The sequence below is a fragment of the Gekko japonicus genome, unplaced genomic scaffold, assembly GCF_001447785.1.
Source record: "Gekko japonicus isolate JY-2015 unplaced genomic scaffold, Gekko_japonicus_V1.1 scaffold501, whole genome shotgun sequence".
Lineage (NCBI taxonomy): Eukaryota > Metazoa > Chordata > Lepidosauria > Squamata > Gekkonidae > Gekko > Gekko japonicus.
In genome coordinates this window covers 507,516-524,562 of record NW_015175985.1, presented here as the reverse complement: position 1 = coordinate 524,562, position 17,047 = coordinate 507,516, and the positions used below count along the sequence as shown (strand labels likewise).

Genomic DNA, 17,047 nt, shown 5'->3' with positions numbered 1-17,047 from the left:
TGAGAATTGAGGCGCCTCTTCGTTCCAACGGTTCTCCATGCTGCGAGACTGAATGGGCTTAGTGACGCTGACCGGGCCGAGCGCAGGAGATCATGCGGCAGAAACGAAATGAAAGCGAGGTCGAATGACTGATTATGAACGTGAGTCAATCTCTTAGCGTTTGAAGAGAAAAAGATAGCTCCCCACCCCACCCCACTGAACGGGAGAAAAAATGAGCGGGGGAGGGATGCCTCCCATACGCATGAACTTTTGAGCGATTGAGGGGGGGGGAGCGGAAGAAAACACGAGGGAAACTGCCTAGAAGCACTTACCAAATTGAGTCCAAGCGGTCAAGCGCACATTCAGAGACTTTTGAAAAGTTTGCAAAAGTAAACAAACGATAAAGATGGTGGGGAAGAGGGACAAAGAAAGACTTTTTAAAGCGAAAGGGCCGGAGAGCCCAAAACCAGAAACTACCATTAAGATCAAAGATCAAAGATAAAAAAGAAAAGATTTCTAAAGGTTCAGCTGGGAAGGTCAGAGGACGGGAAAAAAGAAGAGGACAGCAAGTCCAGTGGCCAGCTGGAAACTGGTTCTTCGGGAGAGGACTCTCTGTCTGAGCAAGGGGTGGCAGCCCCAAGTCCCTATAAGTTGCAGAAGAGAAGGGAAAAGAGGAAGTAAAGGCTGAAGGACTCTGAATTGTGCCTTTGAGAATTTTGGTTTTGGGATGATTGGGGGTACTGTTACTAGACAGTTACATTTAAACTTTAAGGGGAAAGGGCTATAAATGTTTGACTCAGTTTATAAAGGGACTAACGATGAGAAGACTCGATGTATTTAAGCTAGTTGGAGGGGCTCCTCTCTTGGGTTTTTAGTTAGTAGTGGGTTCTTTACTTTCTCCTATATATGTAGTTTTCCCCTTCCCTTTTTTCTGTTGTAGTTTTTTGTAGTGGAAAAAAATCAATAAAAAATCCCCTCTGGGGGCTTTAAAAAATCATATCAATCCTTGAAAAGGATCTGTGTCTTTCTGAGAAAACTGTATATTCTCTGGAATTACCATTGTTTTTTGTCTCCATAAATCAACCAACCCCAAATTGTCCATCAAATCAAAACATATTTTTGGTTGTTTACCCTGATAAATTTTTACATCTTTCTCAGCAGTTATTTTCATTTGTGGAGAGATCACACCATTCCAATCTCCCACCAAACACCAACTTTCATATTGTAGGTTTGTCAAGGTCTCCGTCAAGTTTTTAAAGAACACTGTTTTATTTTTATTTGGGGCATATAATCTCACCACCATAGACTTCATTCCCTGGAAGTTTATTTCAAAACCCACAAACCTACCATGCATGTCACTCAATAGCAATGCTGGTTTTAGATGAGATTTGATATACAACACAACTCCATTTTTCTTTTTAGTATCCGCTGATATGAATTCTTCTATGTTTTATGTCAGATAAGATGTCACATCTTATATTTGCTGTATTTTTGCCACTTTGATAATGTTATTTTATGTATAGGTATTTATTGGCTTGTTTTAATTTATTTTAAGGTGACATTGTATATTAACCTGTTGTGAGCCGCTTTGAGCCCTACTTGTAGGGTAGGGTGGCCTAGTAAATCCAATCTAATAAATAAATACATAAATAAAAATGATTTTATATCTTTTTTCTTATGTCTCTTGTATGCAAATAATTTTAATTTTTTCAAATAATGAAATATTTCCCCTCTTTTTTATAATATTTTATTTTACTATTTAAAGGGGATACAAAATAAAAAGGAATAAAGGGAAAGGTGAGAAGCATATTTTCCCCCCTTCTTTTGAGGAGCATTTAATCCATTTATATTCCATGATAAACATTTGTAATCCCTATTGTAATCAGAAAACTTTAAAAAATCAAATTTAAAAATTTAACTGGTACCCGTAGCTAGCACCCAACAGGGAATCCTCCTTGTCTACATCTTGATTCTATTCTTCTATTGGAGTATTCATCTGCATCGCCATAAAATCCGATTTGAATCTTTATAAAAAGTCTCTCACTTCTTTAGCTGAATTCAGTTTGACTCTTTGTTGCTTATAGGTAAAAAATCACGCCCTCCCTAGTATCCCATCAAAAGACAATCTTTTTCTAATTTAGTTTTTCAGTCAAAAGGACATAGTCCTTTCGCTTATGTAAAATTCTAAGTGTAATTTCTTTCCAAACAATTACATTTGTGTCATCAGTGTGTAACTTATTGATGAAATGTTGTTGAAGTACTTGGTCTCTTGTCATCTTTCTCACAAACTGAATTAATACGTCCCTTGGGACATTTCTTGTTTTGGCAAATTTAGAATTAACCCTGTAGACTTTATCAATTTCTATTTCCATATCCTCTTGGTCCCTCTGTAAAAAAGTTGCTAAAAGTGAAACAATTCTCTCTGGTGTCTTCGTCTGTTACATCTGGAATATCTCTCAGCCTCAGACAATATTCCTTCTCTCTCAATTCCATCAGGGCAAAGCTGTATAGATGTTTCTCCAGCTCTTTGTCCATCACTTCTGTTTTGTTTTCTACAATAAGTCTTATCATTACTTTGCTTAACTTCTTCAGACATATGTCCTACAGATCCTCCTAGCTTTTTAACATCCTCTTTTATTTTTTCTTTTAATTTCCAAGTCTCCCCTCCATCTTTTTTTACAGTCTTTATCTTGTTTTCAAGATTTTCTGTTTTATTCCCTATTCTAGTTACCATTTATTCAAATAGTTTCTGAATCATATCTGGTGCAATAGGTTGGTCTGTTTAACCTTTTCTATTAAGATTTTTCTGATGCTCATTATGCAATGAAGTCCATAAAGCAGGGAAATAGAAACAGATAAGCAAAAATTCTGGAAGCTCTGAGGTGGTTTTAGGGCAAACACTTTCACTTTTAAATCTTCGACGTGGTCTCTGTGCTTCACACCCATGGGATCTAGTGCGCACGTGCTGGATCGATCAGTGTTGTAGCAAGCTCTTTTAACGGATTTTCACGCCCAGTCCCTCGGGCATGCGCAGGAACCCCACCGCGCATGCCCAGAGGGGTGGGCACGGACATCCCGCCAGTTCCTTTCTTACCACCGCGTTGGAAAGACCTCTTTCTTCGTCGGTCTGATCGGTTCGCTGTTCGCTTTTGCCTTGCTTTTGCCTCACAGCTCTTTGGAATTATTTCCATTCTTTATTTTATCTTTTTTAGTGATTTGTTCTTTAAAAAACCTTTTAAAAAACCTTTATTTTCTTCTGAGGGGAATTTACCTCAGGCCTTCGGGCTACCCCCCCTCAACCGTTCCCTCTACTTCTCTTCTTCATGGAGAAGAAGTGGGGATTTTTCAATAGATGCAAACGTTGTGGTAGCAAACTTGCTCCTCCCGACCGTCATACTCTCTGCATTTTTTGCCTTGGAGAGTCTCACAAGCCAGAGTCCTGTCACCACTGCGCTCGCTTCTCTAACCAAATGAGAAAGAACAGTGCTGCGTGCCTTAAAGTGGCGCTGCTTGAATCAGCCCTTGGTCCTGCCTCAGCGATGGAGGAGAGACCGTCTACATCGACAGCTCTGGCATTGAGACCTGCCTCTGATGTCAACCGCCCAACACCGAAGCCCTTGACATCGGAGACACGATCGTCTGCCTCCACGCCAATCAAAAGGAAGGCTAAGGCAAGTACAGAGCATAAGTCTGCGAAGAAGGGCACCTGCAAGTCCCTTAAGGCGGCGAAGAAGGCGAAGGAAGCGGTGCCTGCACTGGGTGATGCCCCTATAGTGCTTCCCACTCCAACGGCAGTATCGATATCGGAGGCCCACGTCCCTCCACCGATACCAACCATTTATGTATTGGACTCCCCTGTCCAGCAAATGGAGCCTCTTTATTCTGACATCGAAATGGTAGAGCTCCTAAGTCATCAGATGGATGCAGAGCATTCTCCGTCTCCTTCTCCGTTGTCAACATCGACGGTATCGGAAGCTCCCGACATCGATCCATGTCAGCACCGATATACCTCATGTGATACGCAGCGTCACCCTCCACGTCTGCACACTCAATCCGTTGATATCGACAGCTGACATTACAGGGACAATTCCCACAGACAAGCTACTGCCTTGTTTCCCAGACGTCCACGGTCCAGAAGCCGCTCCCCCAGAGTCTTCCTACCTCCCCCACCACCAATGTCGTGGGATCAACGACAGCTGAGGTACCTCTACGGGGCTTATCCACTGTCCATGCCGTGGTTGACTCCAGCGGCCTATTCTATATTGGGATCGCTACTTGACCCACTGTTTTCACAAATCGAGATTGCCACACAAGTCAAGACCTTCAGCATCTCTGTCACGTCCTCCCATAGTCAATCCGTCCCACCATACTCTGGAACCAGGTCGCCCACTCAATCCTCCGGTCGCTCCAAACCCTGTCATTCCTGTTGTCCAACCGAAACCAGTACCTTCTTAACAGGACACTTCGGTCCACACCACAACAAGACTCCTCTGACTTCATGGAAGAGGACTCAGATACAGAAGCTTCTGAGGCTCATACCTCGCCTGACCATACATTTCCCAACCAAGATGTTGCAGAGGACTTACCTGTATCTCCATCGGACAACCTTACCTCTTACACTGATCTAGTCAAAAGAATGGCCCACTCTTTAGGTCTCTCTGTCGTCCAGCAACATCCGCAGGTGACAGATTCTATTTACGACATAGTTCAGCTCAATACCTCGTCCACCTTGGCATTGCCCATGTCCTCAGTACTACTGTAGGCAGCAAAATCACCATGGCTAAAACCTTCGTCCGCTCCTGTGTCCACAAGGAGATTGGATCATATGTACAGAGTCCAAGAGTCAGATGCTGAATTCCTCTTCTCTCACCCACAGCCTAACTCTATGGTGATAACATCCTCCTCCAAATCTAAAAGAATGCATTCCGCTCCTTCAGATAAGGAGGGTAAGAAATTGGATGCCTTTGGCAGGCGTTTCTACTCTACAGGAGCGTTAGGAGTCAAGGCCTCTAACTATCTGGCCTGGATGAACCGATATCAGTATACCCTCTGGGAACGGTTCTCAGAACATCTTACCCACATCCCAGATGACAAACTTCAGGTGGCCAGGGTCATCCAAAAAGAAGGCATGGTGTTGGCAAAACAACAGCTCAACACTACCAAACGTCCTCGAAGCATCTTCACAAACAATGGCTTCTGTAATAGCTCTCAGAAGACATTCCTGGCTCCGCAACACTAACCTCCCATTAGACACTAGGTCTTATGTGGAAGAACTTCCCTTCGATGGCCTGGGTCTCTTTAATGCCACTACTGATTCTACTCTGCAGGAGTTGGATAAGAGTATAAAGGCATCTCGAGCTCTAGGGGTCTCATCGTCTGCAAGACAACAATACCATCCTTGCACCTGGTCGAGGTCCTGGCAGAGGCGTACCCCAACTCATCAGTCTCCAGACACACGATGGAGACCAAGAACGTCCTCAGGAGGCCAAAAACCTGCCTTCCAGAAACCAAAATTTGGCTCCGGACAACAAGCTTCCCGCACCAAACAGTCCAAACCCTCCAAACAGGGTTTTTGACTTCCCAGTCACTGAGTCAGCTCAAACCCGTCTGTCACCCTTCCTTCAAAATTGGCGTCACATCACCTCGGACGAGTGGGTGCTGTCCATCTTGTCCCGAGGCTACAAAATTCAGTTCCAACAGAACCCCAATACTCCTGTCGTCGTATCCATGCCCCCTTCCCCACCTCTCCTCGAGGAGGTGTCCGTCCTTCTGCAGAAGGGAGCCATTGAACGTGTACCACCACACCTCCAAGGGATGGGATTTTATTCCTGATACTTCACAGTCCCGAAGAGAGACGGAGGCGTTTGATCCATATTAGATCTCAGGGAACTGAATCGTTTTGTGACCTACCACCGCTTCCGCATGGTGTCCCTACAACAGAACATGCCATTGCTTCGCAGACACGTCTGGATGGCCACCCTAGACCTCCAAGACGCATATTTCCACCTTACCATCCACCCCTTCCACCGCCAATACCTACACTTTGCGATTGGTCAACAGAATTACCAGTACATGGCCCTTCTGTTCAGCCTGTCCAGCGCCCCCAGGGTCTTCACAAAAACTATGATTGTGGTTGCAGCTTTCCTCCGTCTCCAGGGTAACTCCATCTACCCATATATAGACGATTGGCTTCTGGTAGCACCTCCCAGAAATGCCTTGGTCTACAATGTCACAGAAACTCTAGCACTGCTGGACAGTCTGGGCCAGCTAGTCAATCGGCAAAAGTCCCAATTGTGTCCGGTCCAGCGCATACAGTACATCGGCACAATACTGGATTATGAGACATGCATGGCTTACCTGCCCCACAACAGGGCAACAGAGATCATCTCCTTAGCCACCGTCGTCCATACCCAAACCTCTGTCACTGCCTACCAAATTCAGGGGCTGCTTGGCCTGATGGCTGCAACTACATCAGTTCTCGTCTTTGCAAGACTAAAAATGCGCCCTTTACAACTCTGGTTCATCCACAACTATGACCAGTCGAAAAACGCACACACTGTCGTCCTATCCCCTCCGCCCAGCATACAGGACTCTTTACTTTGGTGGACTCTCCCTTTGAATATCCTCCAGGGAGCGCCCTTCCACCCTCTGTCACCCGAGGTCACCATAACGATGGATGCTTCCCTGACAGGATGGGGTGCACACTCCAGGGGCCTCTCTGTTGGAGACAAATGGAACGCACGGATGAGGAAGCATCACATAAACTTCCTAGAACTGCTGGCTATACTACATGCTGTAGCCAGCTTCCTACCGTTGATCAAGGGAAAATGTGTCATGGTCCTCACGGACAACACCACAGCACTTTCCTACGTCAACAGGCAGGGAGGCACAGTATCCCTTCGCCTATGCAACCTTGCCATCCAATTGTGGGACTTATGCATCGCCAACAATATATTCCTTGTGGCCACTCACATTCCCGGTCACATGAACGTGCAGGCAGACCACCTAAGTCGAGCGGGACTCAGCTTCCACAAGTGGGGGATGAACCCAACATACCTCCTCCCACTCTTCCACGTGGGGAGTTCCCCAAGTCGACGTGTTTGTCACACGAAACAACAAAAAGTGTCCTCTGTTCTGTAGTCGAGGAGGCAAAGACCCACAATCTCTGGGAGACGGCCTCCTTTACCCTTGGTCTATGGGACTCCTTTACCTGTTCCCCCCCTTATCTCTGCTTCTGAGATTAGTCCGCAAGATTCTCAACAACGCCGTGGACTGTATCTTAATAACTCCATGGTGGCCAAGACAACCTTGGTTTTCAACAGTCCTCGAGCTATCACAGGGAACTTATCATCAATTCCCTCCGGCTCGGGACCTCCTCCTCCTCTCCGACTCCCCCGTCCTACATCACGACATACCACAGCTGAAATTGATGGCATGGAGGATAATGACACCGGCTTCTCCGCCCGTGTAAGGAATGTCCTGTTGAATTCCAGGAAACCCACTACGTGGAGGTCCGACAATTATAAATGGCGTAGGTCCTGTTCTTCGCTTGGAGATTACGCCCCTTGAGCCACCTCTGTGGGTCTCGAACGAGTCTTCCAATTCCTCCTCACCCTAGCTGACTCGGGACTTTCCCATTCATCGTTATGAGTTTATTTGGCCGCCCTTTCGGCCTACCATGTTCTAGTTGACAGATGTACGTTGTTTTCCCATCCTATTTCAAAACGATTTTTAAAGGGTATGTTACACCTGTACCCTCCTGTTAAAACTCCAGTCGCTCCTTGGGACCTTCCCCTCGTTCTCCATCAGCTTACGAGGAAGCCCTTTGAGCCGCTTGCAACATGCTACCTCAAACTCCTGGCATGGAAAACAGCCTTTTTAATTGCCATTACTTTGGCTAGACGAGTGGGAGAAATGTTGGCCTTCCACCATGATACCCCTTTCCTGTCGTTCCTGCCAGACGGAGTCCGCCTCATCCCAGACATCTCCGTCCTGCCGAAGGTGGTGTCAGAGTTCCACCTGCAGGCGGAGGTCTTCCTTCCTGACTTCTTCCCAAATCCATCATCAGCAGAAGAAAAGTTATTACACACTTTAGACGTGAAACGCGCTCTCCTGTTCTACATCAACAGAACACTCCCAACTAGACGAGACTCACAACTATTCATCTCGTACGCTTCTCCACGGCTAGGTACTCGCATCACGGCTCAGCGCCTGTCGAAGTGGATTGTAGGTCTGATCCATCTATGTTGCCTACTCGCTAAACAGCCATTGCCTGGCCCTATCAGGGCTCATTCTACCAGGGCTGTCGCGACTTCCACTACCTTCCTTCAGGGAGTACCCTTACCGGACATTTGTAAAGCCGCTACCTGGGCTACGCCTAACACCTTCATCAGGCACTACGCCCTAGACGTCCGGAAGAACTCTAATACCAACATGGGATGTCGCATTCTATCTTCAGCAACGCAGTAAAAGACCTGCCAGCACCCTCCTCCAGGTAGGCTACTGCTCGCTAATCTCCCATGGGTGTGAAGCACAGAGACCACGTCGAAGATAAGCAGGTTGCTTACCAGTAACTGGTGATCTTTGAGTGGTCATCTGTGCATTCACACCACCCGCCCTCCTCCCCCGCTGCTGTCAGTTTCTACATTTTTGAATAGGGGTTGATTTGCGGCGGTTTGTAGGAACTGGCGGGATGTCCGCGCCCACCCCTCTGGGCATGTGCGGTGGGGTTCCTGTGCATGCCCGAGGGACTGGGTGCAAAAATCCGTTAAAAGAGCTTGCTACAGCACCGATCGATCCAGTGTGTGCGCACTAGATCCCATGGGTGTGAATGCACAGATGACCACTCGAAGATCACCAGTTACTGGTAAGCAACCTGCTTTTTTCACCCAATTACAAATGGTCCTCTAAGGTAAATAGAAAAACAATCTCACAACAGATTTCTCTTCACAGCTAGGAACTTTACAACATATGCACATTAATCACAAAATAAAATTAGAGGTAAAAATTTATGGGGGAAAATAATTGTTCCCTTCACTGTTGAAGCTTTAAACTTTCCTCCTTTTAATTAAGTTTTTTTTGCCAATTGTTATTAATTCCATAAATCATTTGAAAATTTCTATAATCCCCCCAAAGAGGTTACCTCATAGCAAGTTGTTGCGTTTTTGTAGTCAAGAAAATCTCTCTTTGTCTGAAGATAGTTATATCCATAAATCTTAAGAAGTGGGTGTAGTCAGACTTTGTATCCTTATCAAGACTCCAAATGCAGCTGTGAGCAAAGTTGTAAATTCCAGGACCCCAGGTCTCTCAGACTCAAAAAAGCCAGCTGCAAAAGTTTCTGTTTCTGCAGAAAACTCCCAGAGCAACCTATGGAGTACGTGTGGTTGATCTCTGATCCTTTTGGTCTATGGAGATTTTGCCGGCAGGAATCCTCTCCTTCCCAGTATTTAGCTGTGTTATGTCTCCGCTTCTCTGTGAAGGCATCAGCCTGTCATTACATCCCCACTGGAAGCCTCGCCTGACTGTCCTGTCATGAATAGAGCTGTGGTCTCCATTTTGTTCTTCTGCATAACATCCCATTGCTATACTAACTATTACATATTTGGATGGCTCAAACAAACTACATCCCTATGTTCCCTGCTCCCTAGATTTGTTGTTAGGATGCTCCACGCATTCTTCCATTACTGAAATACATTTCTAGTTATCACATTAAAAACTCAGGGCTGGTAACAAAACTGTGTTGCTCTTTTGTCATGTGTCCCCAGACAAGGGTAGCATGGCAGAGTTTTAGAGATATTTGTGGTATATTGTTTTACAAACATGCAAGAGAAGACATAGGGTCCTACAACAGGCAGCAGAACCAGTGATTTTTGCATTACATTTCCAATGGCGCAACTGCCTTGATCCATGCACATCCACATGGAAGACTGATGCCTTCACAGAGAAGTGCTTGTAGATCAGCTAAGCTAATGGATCTTTGCCTCAGTCTGACTTTGTATTCAGATTTGCTTCAAACTTCACCTTTCCTGGGTTTGATCAGCAGCAAAGACCAAGGCAAGGGGGAAAAGTGTCTTGGCTATTAAGAAACATTAACTTCATTTTTTGGTCAAGTCTTGGACTACCCATTAGTCTATCAGAGGAAATCATAGCAAGGGACCCAAACTTGATAATCAAAATAGCAGAACTTAGGGTTGGAGCCAACTTTTCTGCTGGTGAAAAATGGAGGGCGTGTCCTTTAACTACATCACTGGATGCATGAACAAAAGGCAGATGGGACAGGGTCTATTTTAAGGAAAAGAATTAGCTGAGTTTGAGCAAAAAAAAAAAAAGTGTGGCATCCAACCCATTGATTTGGATCCAATGATTCCCTTCCATGAAGTTGTATCCAATAACCCTCTTCTGCCAAGACTTCCATTGTTGGAGAAAGACCTCCTCTATTGGTGATGTCAGTTGAAGTTTAAGTGGAAGCGAGCTCCTGGATCCAGCTTTGCAGAAGGAAACCATATCCAACCTGTAATATACAAAACATACAAACTGAGATTAAAATCAGTAAGAAGGTAACAACATTCAGGACTTGGTATGCATATGCTTTATGTGTTTTTTGAGGGCCCTTTATTTTTCTCATATTCTGGTTCTCATAGGGAAATTTTCTGATGTTTAAAAACTTGTTCTGCTTTTTACAGCCAAAGATTCCAGAGATGTTTTGTGACTTAGAGATTGTTCCTGCCCTCATTCATGGGGACCTGTGGGCAGGAAATGTAGCTGAAGATAACTCTGGCCCAATTGTCTTTGATCCTGCTTGTTTCTACGGCCATTCAGAATTTGAACTTGCAATTGCTATGATGTTTGGTGGCTTCAGCAGCTCTTTCTTCTCCACTTATCACAGCAAAATTCCCAAAGCTCCAGGCTTTGAGAAACGCAACAAGCTTTACCAGTTATTTAACTATGTTAACCACTGGAATCATTTTGGAACAGGGTATCGAGGATCTACTCTTAACGCAATGCAGGAACTTTTAAAATAAATCTTAGACATGTCTAAGAAAAGGTTAACCTGCATAATGGGTTCCCCTGCCTGAAATTAGAATAACTGTTTCAAAGAATGTGGGAGGCTACCGGGAAGTTACAGAATGCAAGGGTTAAGATAGCATTTGTGCATGGCTGACTTGTCACAAAATGCTTGGTCTTGTAATTTCTGTATCCTGTAATTTTTAATCAACACATTAACCTCAGTACGATGTCCTAATCAGCTAAAACAATTGCTGCAGTTAGATAGAAAAGGATAAAACAGGATAAAACAGTTTCACTGTACAGAGGAAAAAAGGGCCATCCACCCCGTCCTCCTTCCAGCTTCCAACTTCGAGGAAGAACAAAACAGTAGGTAAAAACAGTAGATAAAACGTGGAGCTCGATATCAAGCGTCTGCCTCAGCCGCCATCTTGAGTTAGTTTAACACATTAACCATTTTAGTAAAGCAGAAAAAAACAATATACAAGGCATTATTTGAAATAATAAATTCTGTGAACAACTTATAGGTAGTATAAGCACTGTCCACTGAATAGCTAAATGCTTCATTATGCATCATTTCTATTGCCAATGATCTGGTCTCATTATTGAATGTTAGTGTTCAATCAATCCTGTTTTGGGATTTTAAGAGCAATACATTAATTTTAGAAGACCCAGAGGCAAAAATACACTGTCCACAAACCCTTTGAACATGTGAGATTGCTGCATGAATGCAGTCTGGGAGTCCTGATTTTTCCCCTCGCTGACAGCAGCTCCCTTGCGCTGTATCACAAACTGATTTTAAATTTCCCTGCATTTCAGAAGTAGCCTGTCAAATACAGCTGGCTCTCCAAGACAAGGAAGCCCTGTTCTACACATACAGTTCACCCTGTGCACTAGAGAATTACAACCATAACGTATATATGAAAAATTTCTCATTTCTGTCTGAACGTGCTTGAATAATGGCTTGTAATAGCTTGGCAGCAGCGGGATGAGCAGAAGAAACCTCTCATGCTGGTAGGTGGCCTACTAGCCCTTCCACTCCTCCTTTGATCACACCTACTTAGCCTTACCCTTTCTCACCTTTGCTCAAGATTTTTGTCCTGTATTCATTTTATCATATAAAGTTTTTATTAGTTTTAGCAAGAATAGAAACAGACGACTACAGAAAAAAGAAATACATATAACAGAAAAGCAACTAACAACTAACAACAATGGAGCATATACTCGTTTCAGTTTTAGTGTAACACTTTAAAATCAAATAAAGTTCTGTACACCTGTCTCAATTAAGCATCTAATCTTATAACAGTTCTCTTTCTATTTTACAGTCACGTTGGTAGTTTTCCAAGATAACTTTCAATCCATTTATAAAATCTCACCCAGTTTCTTTCAAAGATTTTTTCTTTTTTTCCTTGTAATTGTAAAGTCAATTTATCCATTTCTGCTGCTTCCAAAAGTTTGTAGATTATTTCTTCTTTTGTTGGCATTTCTTCTTTTTTCTAATACTTTGTGTACAATATTCCAGCAGTTGTTACAACCTATATAATCATATATACACCTTGTTTCTTGTAATTCTGTGGTACCATGTTTAATAAAAGCAATTCTGGTATAAATGGTATACTTGTATCTAATATTTTTTGTAATACCTCATGTATCCATAGCCAATATTTTTTTGCAACCTTACAAGTCCACCACATATGGTAAAAAGAACCAGTGCTTAGTTTACATTTCCAACATATATTTGACATATTTGGATACCATTTAGCTAAATTTTCAGGTGTCATATACCATCTATAAATCATTTTATATATGTTTTCTTTATATGAAGTGGCTTTTGTAAATTTTATATTAACTTTCCATACCTCGGACCATTGTTCTATTTGTATATTATGACCTATATTTCGTGCCCACTTAATCATTGAATCTTTTACAACTGTGTCTTGCATTTTTATGTCTAATTTTTGTTGTTGTTCAGTTGCACAGTCGAGTCCGACTCTTTGCGACCCCATGGACCAGATTATTATGTCCAATTATTATGTCTAATAACGACATATAAAACAATTTTATATACCTCCCATCAGAGCATAACAGAATTTTATCCAATTGTACTGGTGTATCACAAAACCCAAATGGTTTTATCTTTTACATATCTAGAATCCAGTTGTGCCCTTTCCCACCAGTTCAGATAAATGCCTTTTCCCTTAAGTTTGTCTTGTTGAATTAATTTATTTTGGTCATCTAGCAAGTCTTCATATCTCCACAGCTGCTCTTTTGTAAAAGTCATCGGATTTATGAAAGCTTCTAATGGTGAGACCCACTTTGGTATTTTGTTATAGAACATCTTTTGGGCCTCTTCCCATGCCTTTATTAATGTTGCTCTCAATATGTGTTGCTTAAAGTATTTATGATTGCCACTTTTTTGGTACCAAACAAAAGCATGCCATCCCAATATTAGGTCATGACCTTCCAACTTTAATGTCCTTGAATTTTCTAATGTAATCCAATCTTTCATCCAAGTGTGGGCTGATTTTTGGCCTGTATTCAAATCAGTATGGCTTGAAGCTTGCCTCCAATTTAAGCAGAACCAGTGAAGTTTGAGAAAGGCTCCTCAGGCTGGAGAAAGGCTTTGGAGTTTGCTGAATGGAGTGATGGGATATTCTTTACAGATAAGAAGTAATATTCTACAACTGAATTGTGCACGATGGTCCTTCCCTCAACTCATGCAAACTCCCACATACTTTGAATTAATGAGCAGAGGGCACAGCTCCAGTAGCCTGAGCTCAGAGACCTGGCATTTGAGGAATTAGGAGTCCCCCCCCCCCAGTTTCTTTTGATAGTATTCTGAGGAATCAGTAAAACCTGCTTGAACCCTTTGAACACTTAGCACATGCTTGTGTTCCCATATAACTGCGAAGTCTTATAACAATACTCTGTGCTTGATTGTCATTAGAAACAGGATGGCAAATTTATGGTCCGAGACTTGCTGTAGGAACACAGGAGTGCTTATTACAGGGTCTGCTAACAGGCATACTGATATACCATCACCCCGTAAATAAGCAATTACATGTGCATTGCAGCAATACTGCATTAACACTGAACACAGATATTCCAGTGCAAAACTTTAGGGCTGGATTATGTGGCATTATTACTGATGATAATAGGGGTCTCAATTCGTGTAGGCAATGCTGCTGATTGACCTTTATTAATTCTTTTTTTGAAACCCCCGGAGGGGTATTTTTATTAAATTTCAATAGACTACAAAACTACAAAGAAAAAATAGGGAAGGGACTACATCTATGGATAAAGGAAAGATACCCACACTAACTAAAAACGCAAGAGTGAGAGATCATAACCCGGTTAAACTAAATGTTAGTAATACACTTGTTAATAAAACAATATACTTATAAAGTTCTTGCTTTGCACTGCTTCTAGACCTTTATTAATTCTAATGTTGTTCTTCCCCAAGGCATATTCATCTCAGACGTCTGGTTGCCAACCTCCAGGTGGGGCCTGGAGAAATGGAATTGTGACTTATCTCCAGACAGCAAGATCATGGCTGTTTTGGAGGGTAGACTCTATGGCATTATACCCCACTGAGGTCTCTCCCTTCCCCAAACTCTACACTTCTCAGGCTTTACCCCTAAGTCTCCAGAAATTTCCCAACCCAAAGTTGGCAACCGTAGCAGCATGAATACTACTGTATTCATATAAATTATTGTCTCTTCTGGCTAAGCAGCATATGCTGGAAATGAAACAAAAACATTAGAGATATTTATTTATTCATTGTACCTCCTCTCCAGCTACTGTTTCCTACAATTCCTCTTCTTGTTCAGTTGCTTGGTCATTCTTGTTTTTTTTTATAAATACTTGCATTTTAAAAAATCCTGTCTTCTCCTTTCCATATATTTCTGGTAGTAGATCAGTGCACCTGATTTAGGTTACCTTCTCTAACAGAAAACAGGGATATTGATAAAAGCAAATATATATTACAATAATGTTTTAATATTATATATACATACACACTTTTATAAGTAATCAGTACTATTTCATATCATGCTTGATATTAACAAAATGGATAATTATTAACTGAAAGAGAAATTACATTATTGCTCTTTTGCTAGAGGAACTGTGGTTCTTACATCCTTGTGCGTATAGCATTTTTCTCATTTTGTAAAACCAAATAAAAGATAATGAAGTACATGAATAAACTCATAGATATTTCATGGATCAGGGCTGTATTCCATGCCTCTCAAAGGTTTGCAGTTAATGACTGAAACATGTTGGAACTATGGTAAAATGAGCTCACTTTTCTTTGGCCATCAAATCAGGCAAAATAATGCCAGTATATATCCTGTTTGAAGTGCATTTTCATAGTGTGTGACATGTAATATGTAGAATCTTAACATTTTATTATACAAACAAAATTTATTTTTTCAGTTAAGTCACTTATAATCACAAATTGTTATTTTTGTGACTTAAACGGAATTTTGAAATAATTTTTGTTTCTGAAAGGAAAGCAGGTATTACAGCAATCACAATTCATCTCATAGCAAACTTTGCAGGTACATTAGAATTGCCTTGTTGGATTGGATTTTGAGTCAGATAAGTGAGAAAAATCTATTGCTGTACTCTTATATATACAACCTTTTCTTTCAACTATACCCATGTATAGGTTTGCCAATTTTCAGGTGGGGCCCAGAGATCTCCCAGAATTACAACTGGTCTACGAAGATCAGTTCCCATGAAGAAACGGCTGCTTTTGAGGATGGCCTCTTTGGCATTAGACCTGGCTAAACTCTTACCCTTTCCTAAACTCTGACTTCCCCAGGCTCCACCTCCAATTTTTTAGGAAGTTCCAACCTTGGAATGAGCAACCCTACCCATGGAACATACTTTTCCGACTTTGGCCACACACATTCTTTACAGAAACAGGAATGTTATCTAAAATACTTGCGAAAATAAGAGTACATTTCCGTTAAAATCAGCGACTGTTGCTGGTAATCACATACTTCAAATTAAAGACGATTTCCATGGAAGTTAACTCCATCTCAATTCTAAAAAAATAATTCTTAAAAAAGTGGTCTATAATAGTTTTGTTATTCCCCATAAACGTTATTTTGTTGTGTGGCTAACAGTACTGTCACCACTGGGCTTCCCTATCACAGCGGTATCAACCCAGTGTCCACTGATACCTCTTAAAGCTTTCAAAAACAATTGCTACTATTATTACGGCGCTTTACTAAGTCTAGCCTTGATTTATTGCACTGCGGATGCTCCTTCCCAGGACCCAGTAGTATGCGCAAAAAGAAGACAACTTTGGTACAAAAGAAACTCTTCGCTGACAGTTTATGCTTTTAATCTGAACAAGTGACGGGAGATATATACTGTTGAACAGGAGGAGCGTAAGAAAACAGAACCCCTTCCGGGGGAAGAAAGGAGGGGGGGGAATCTCAATTTCCCTCCCATGCATACCAGATCCGGGTAACCAGCCTCCTTTCCCTTCTGAGCTTCCGGCCAATTTCGTTGCTTCCTTTCCCCTTCAGCTTGGCTCCGCCTCCTCTCAGACGCGGACCTTTGACGGCTCAGATCTTTTGGCCCATGTGAGGAGCCGTAGTGAAGAGGTTTCGTCTTGGCAGGCGGTAAGGAGGAGTGTGGTTGCTAAGGTAAGGGAGAGTCTTGAGTGATGGAGAAACATTAACAGGGGGGAGTTTAGACGGGGAAATGATGAGGATGCTATAATGTGTGTGACCAGCAGCAATTTATTTAGAAAATGTGCGAGGTGTCTCCATGCCCGTAGGTAACGTGGGGCCCACAGGCAGGGCCGGCCCGAGGGGGTTGTGCGCCCTAGGCGAGGCGCCCCCATCAGGTGCCAACCTCCCGGTGGGGCCTGGAGACAGAGTGACGCCACGTGCTGGGGCCTGGAGAGAGTACCTGCGGCCCTGGGCCTGGCCTGCAGGAGGAGAAGGCGCCCCCCCACTCCCTCGCCAAAGAGACCCCCCCTCCCCCCGCAATCCCTACCCCGGTCTTTTGCAAAGAACAAACGCCGCGCCCCCCCCAGCCCGGCCGG

General features: G+C 42.9%; 2 protein-coding genes across 2 annotated transcripts in view; both read left to right on the top strand.

Moving 5' to 3' along the window:
* Nucleotides 1-12,356, top strand: part of FN3K (fructosamine 3 kinase) — a 33,982-nt gene extending 21,626 nt beyond the window's left edge. Inside the window, exon 6 of the mRNA XM_015426292.1 lies at nt 10,662-12,356. Within this exon, the coding sequence (XP_015281778.1) occupies nt 10,662-11,000 (339 nt within the window). The 3' untranslated portion in view covers nt 11,001-12,356. The remainder of the gene's footprint in view (nt 1-10,661) is intronic.
* Nucleotides 12,357-16,577: 4,221 nt separating this feature from the next.
* TBCD (tubulin folding cofactor D) overlaps nt 16,578-17,047 on the top strand; it is a 380,958-nt gene continuing 380,488 nt past the window's right edge. The window contains exon 1 of the mRNA XM_015426300.1: nt 16,578-16,643. The gene's annotated coding sequence lies outside the window, so the exon portion shown is untranslated. The remainder of the gene's footprint in view (nt 16,644-17,047) is intronic.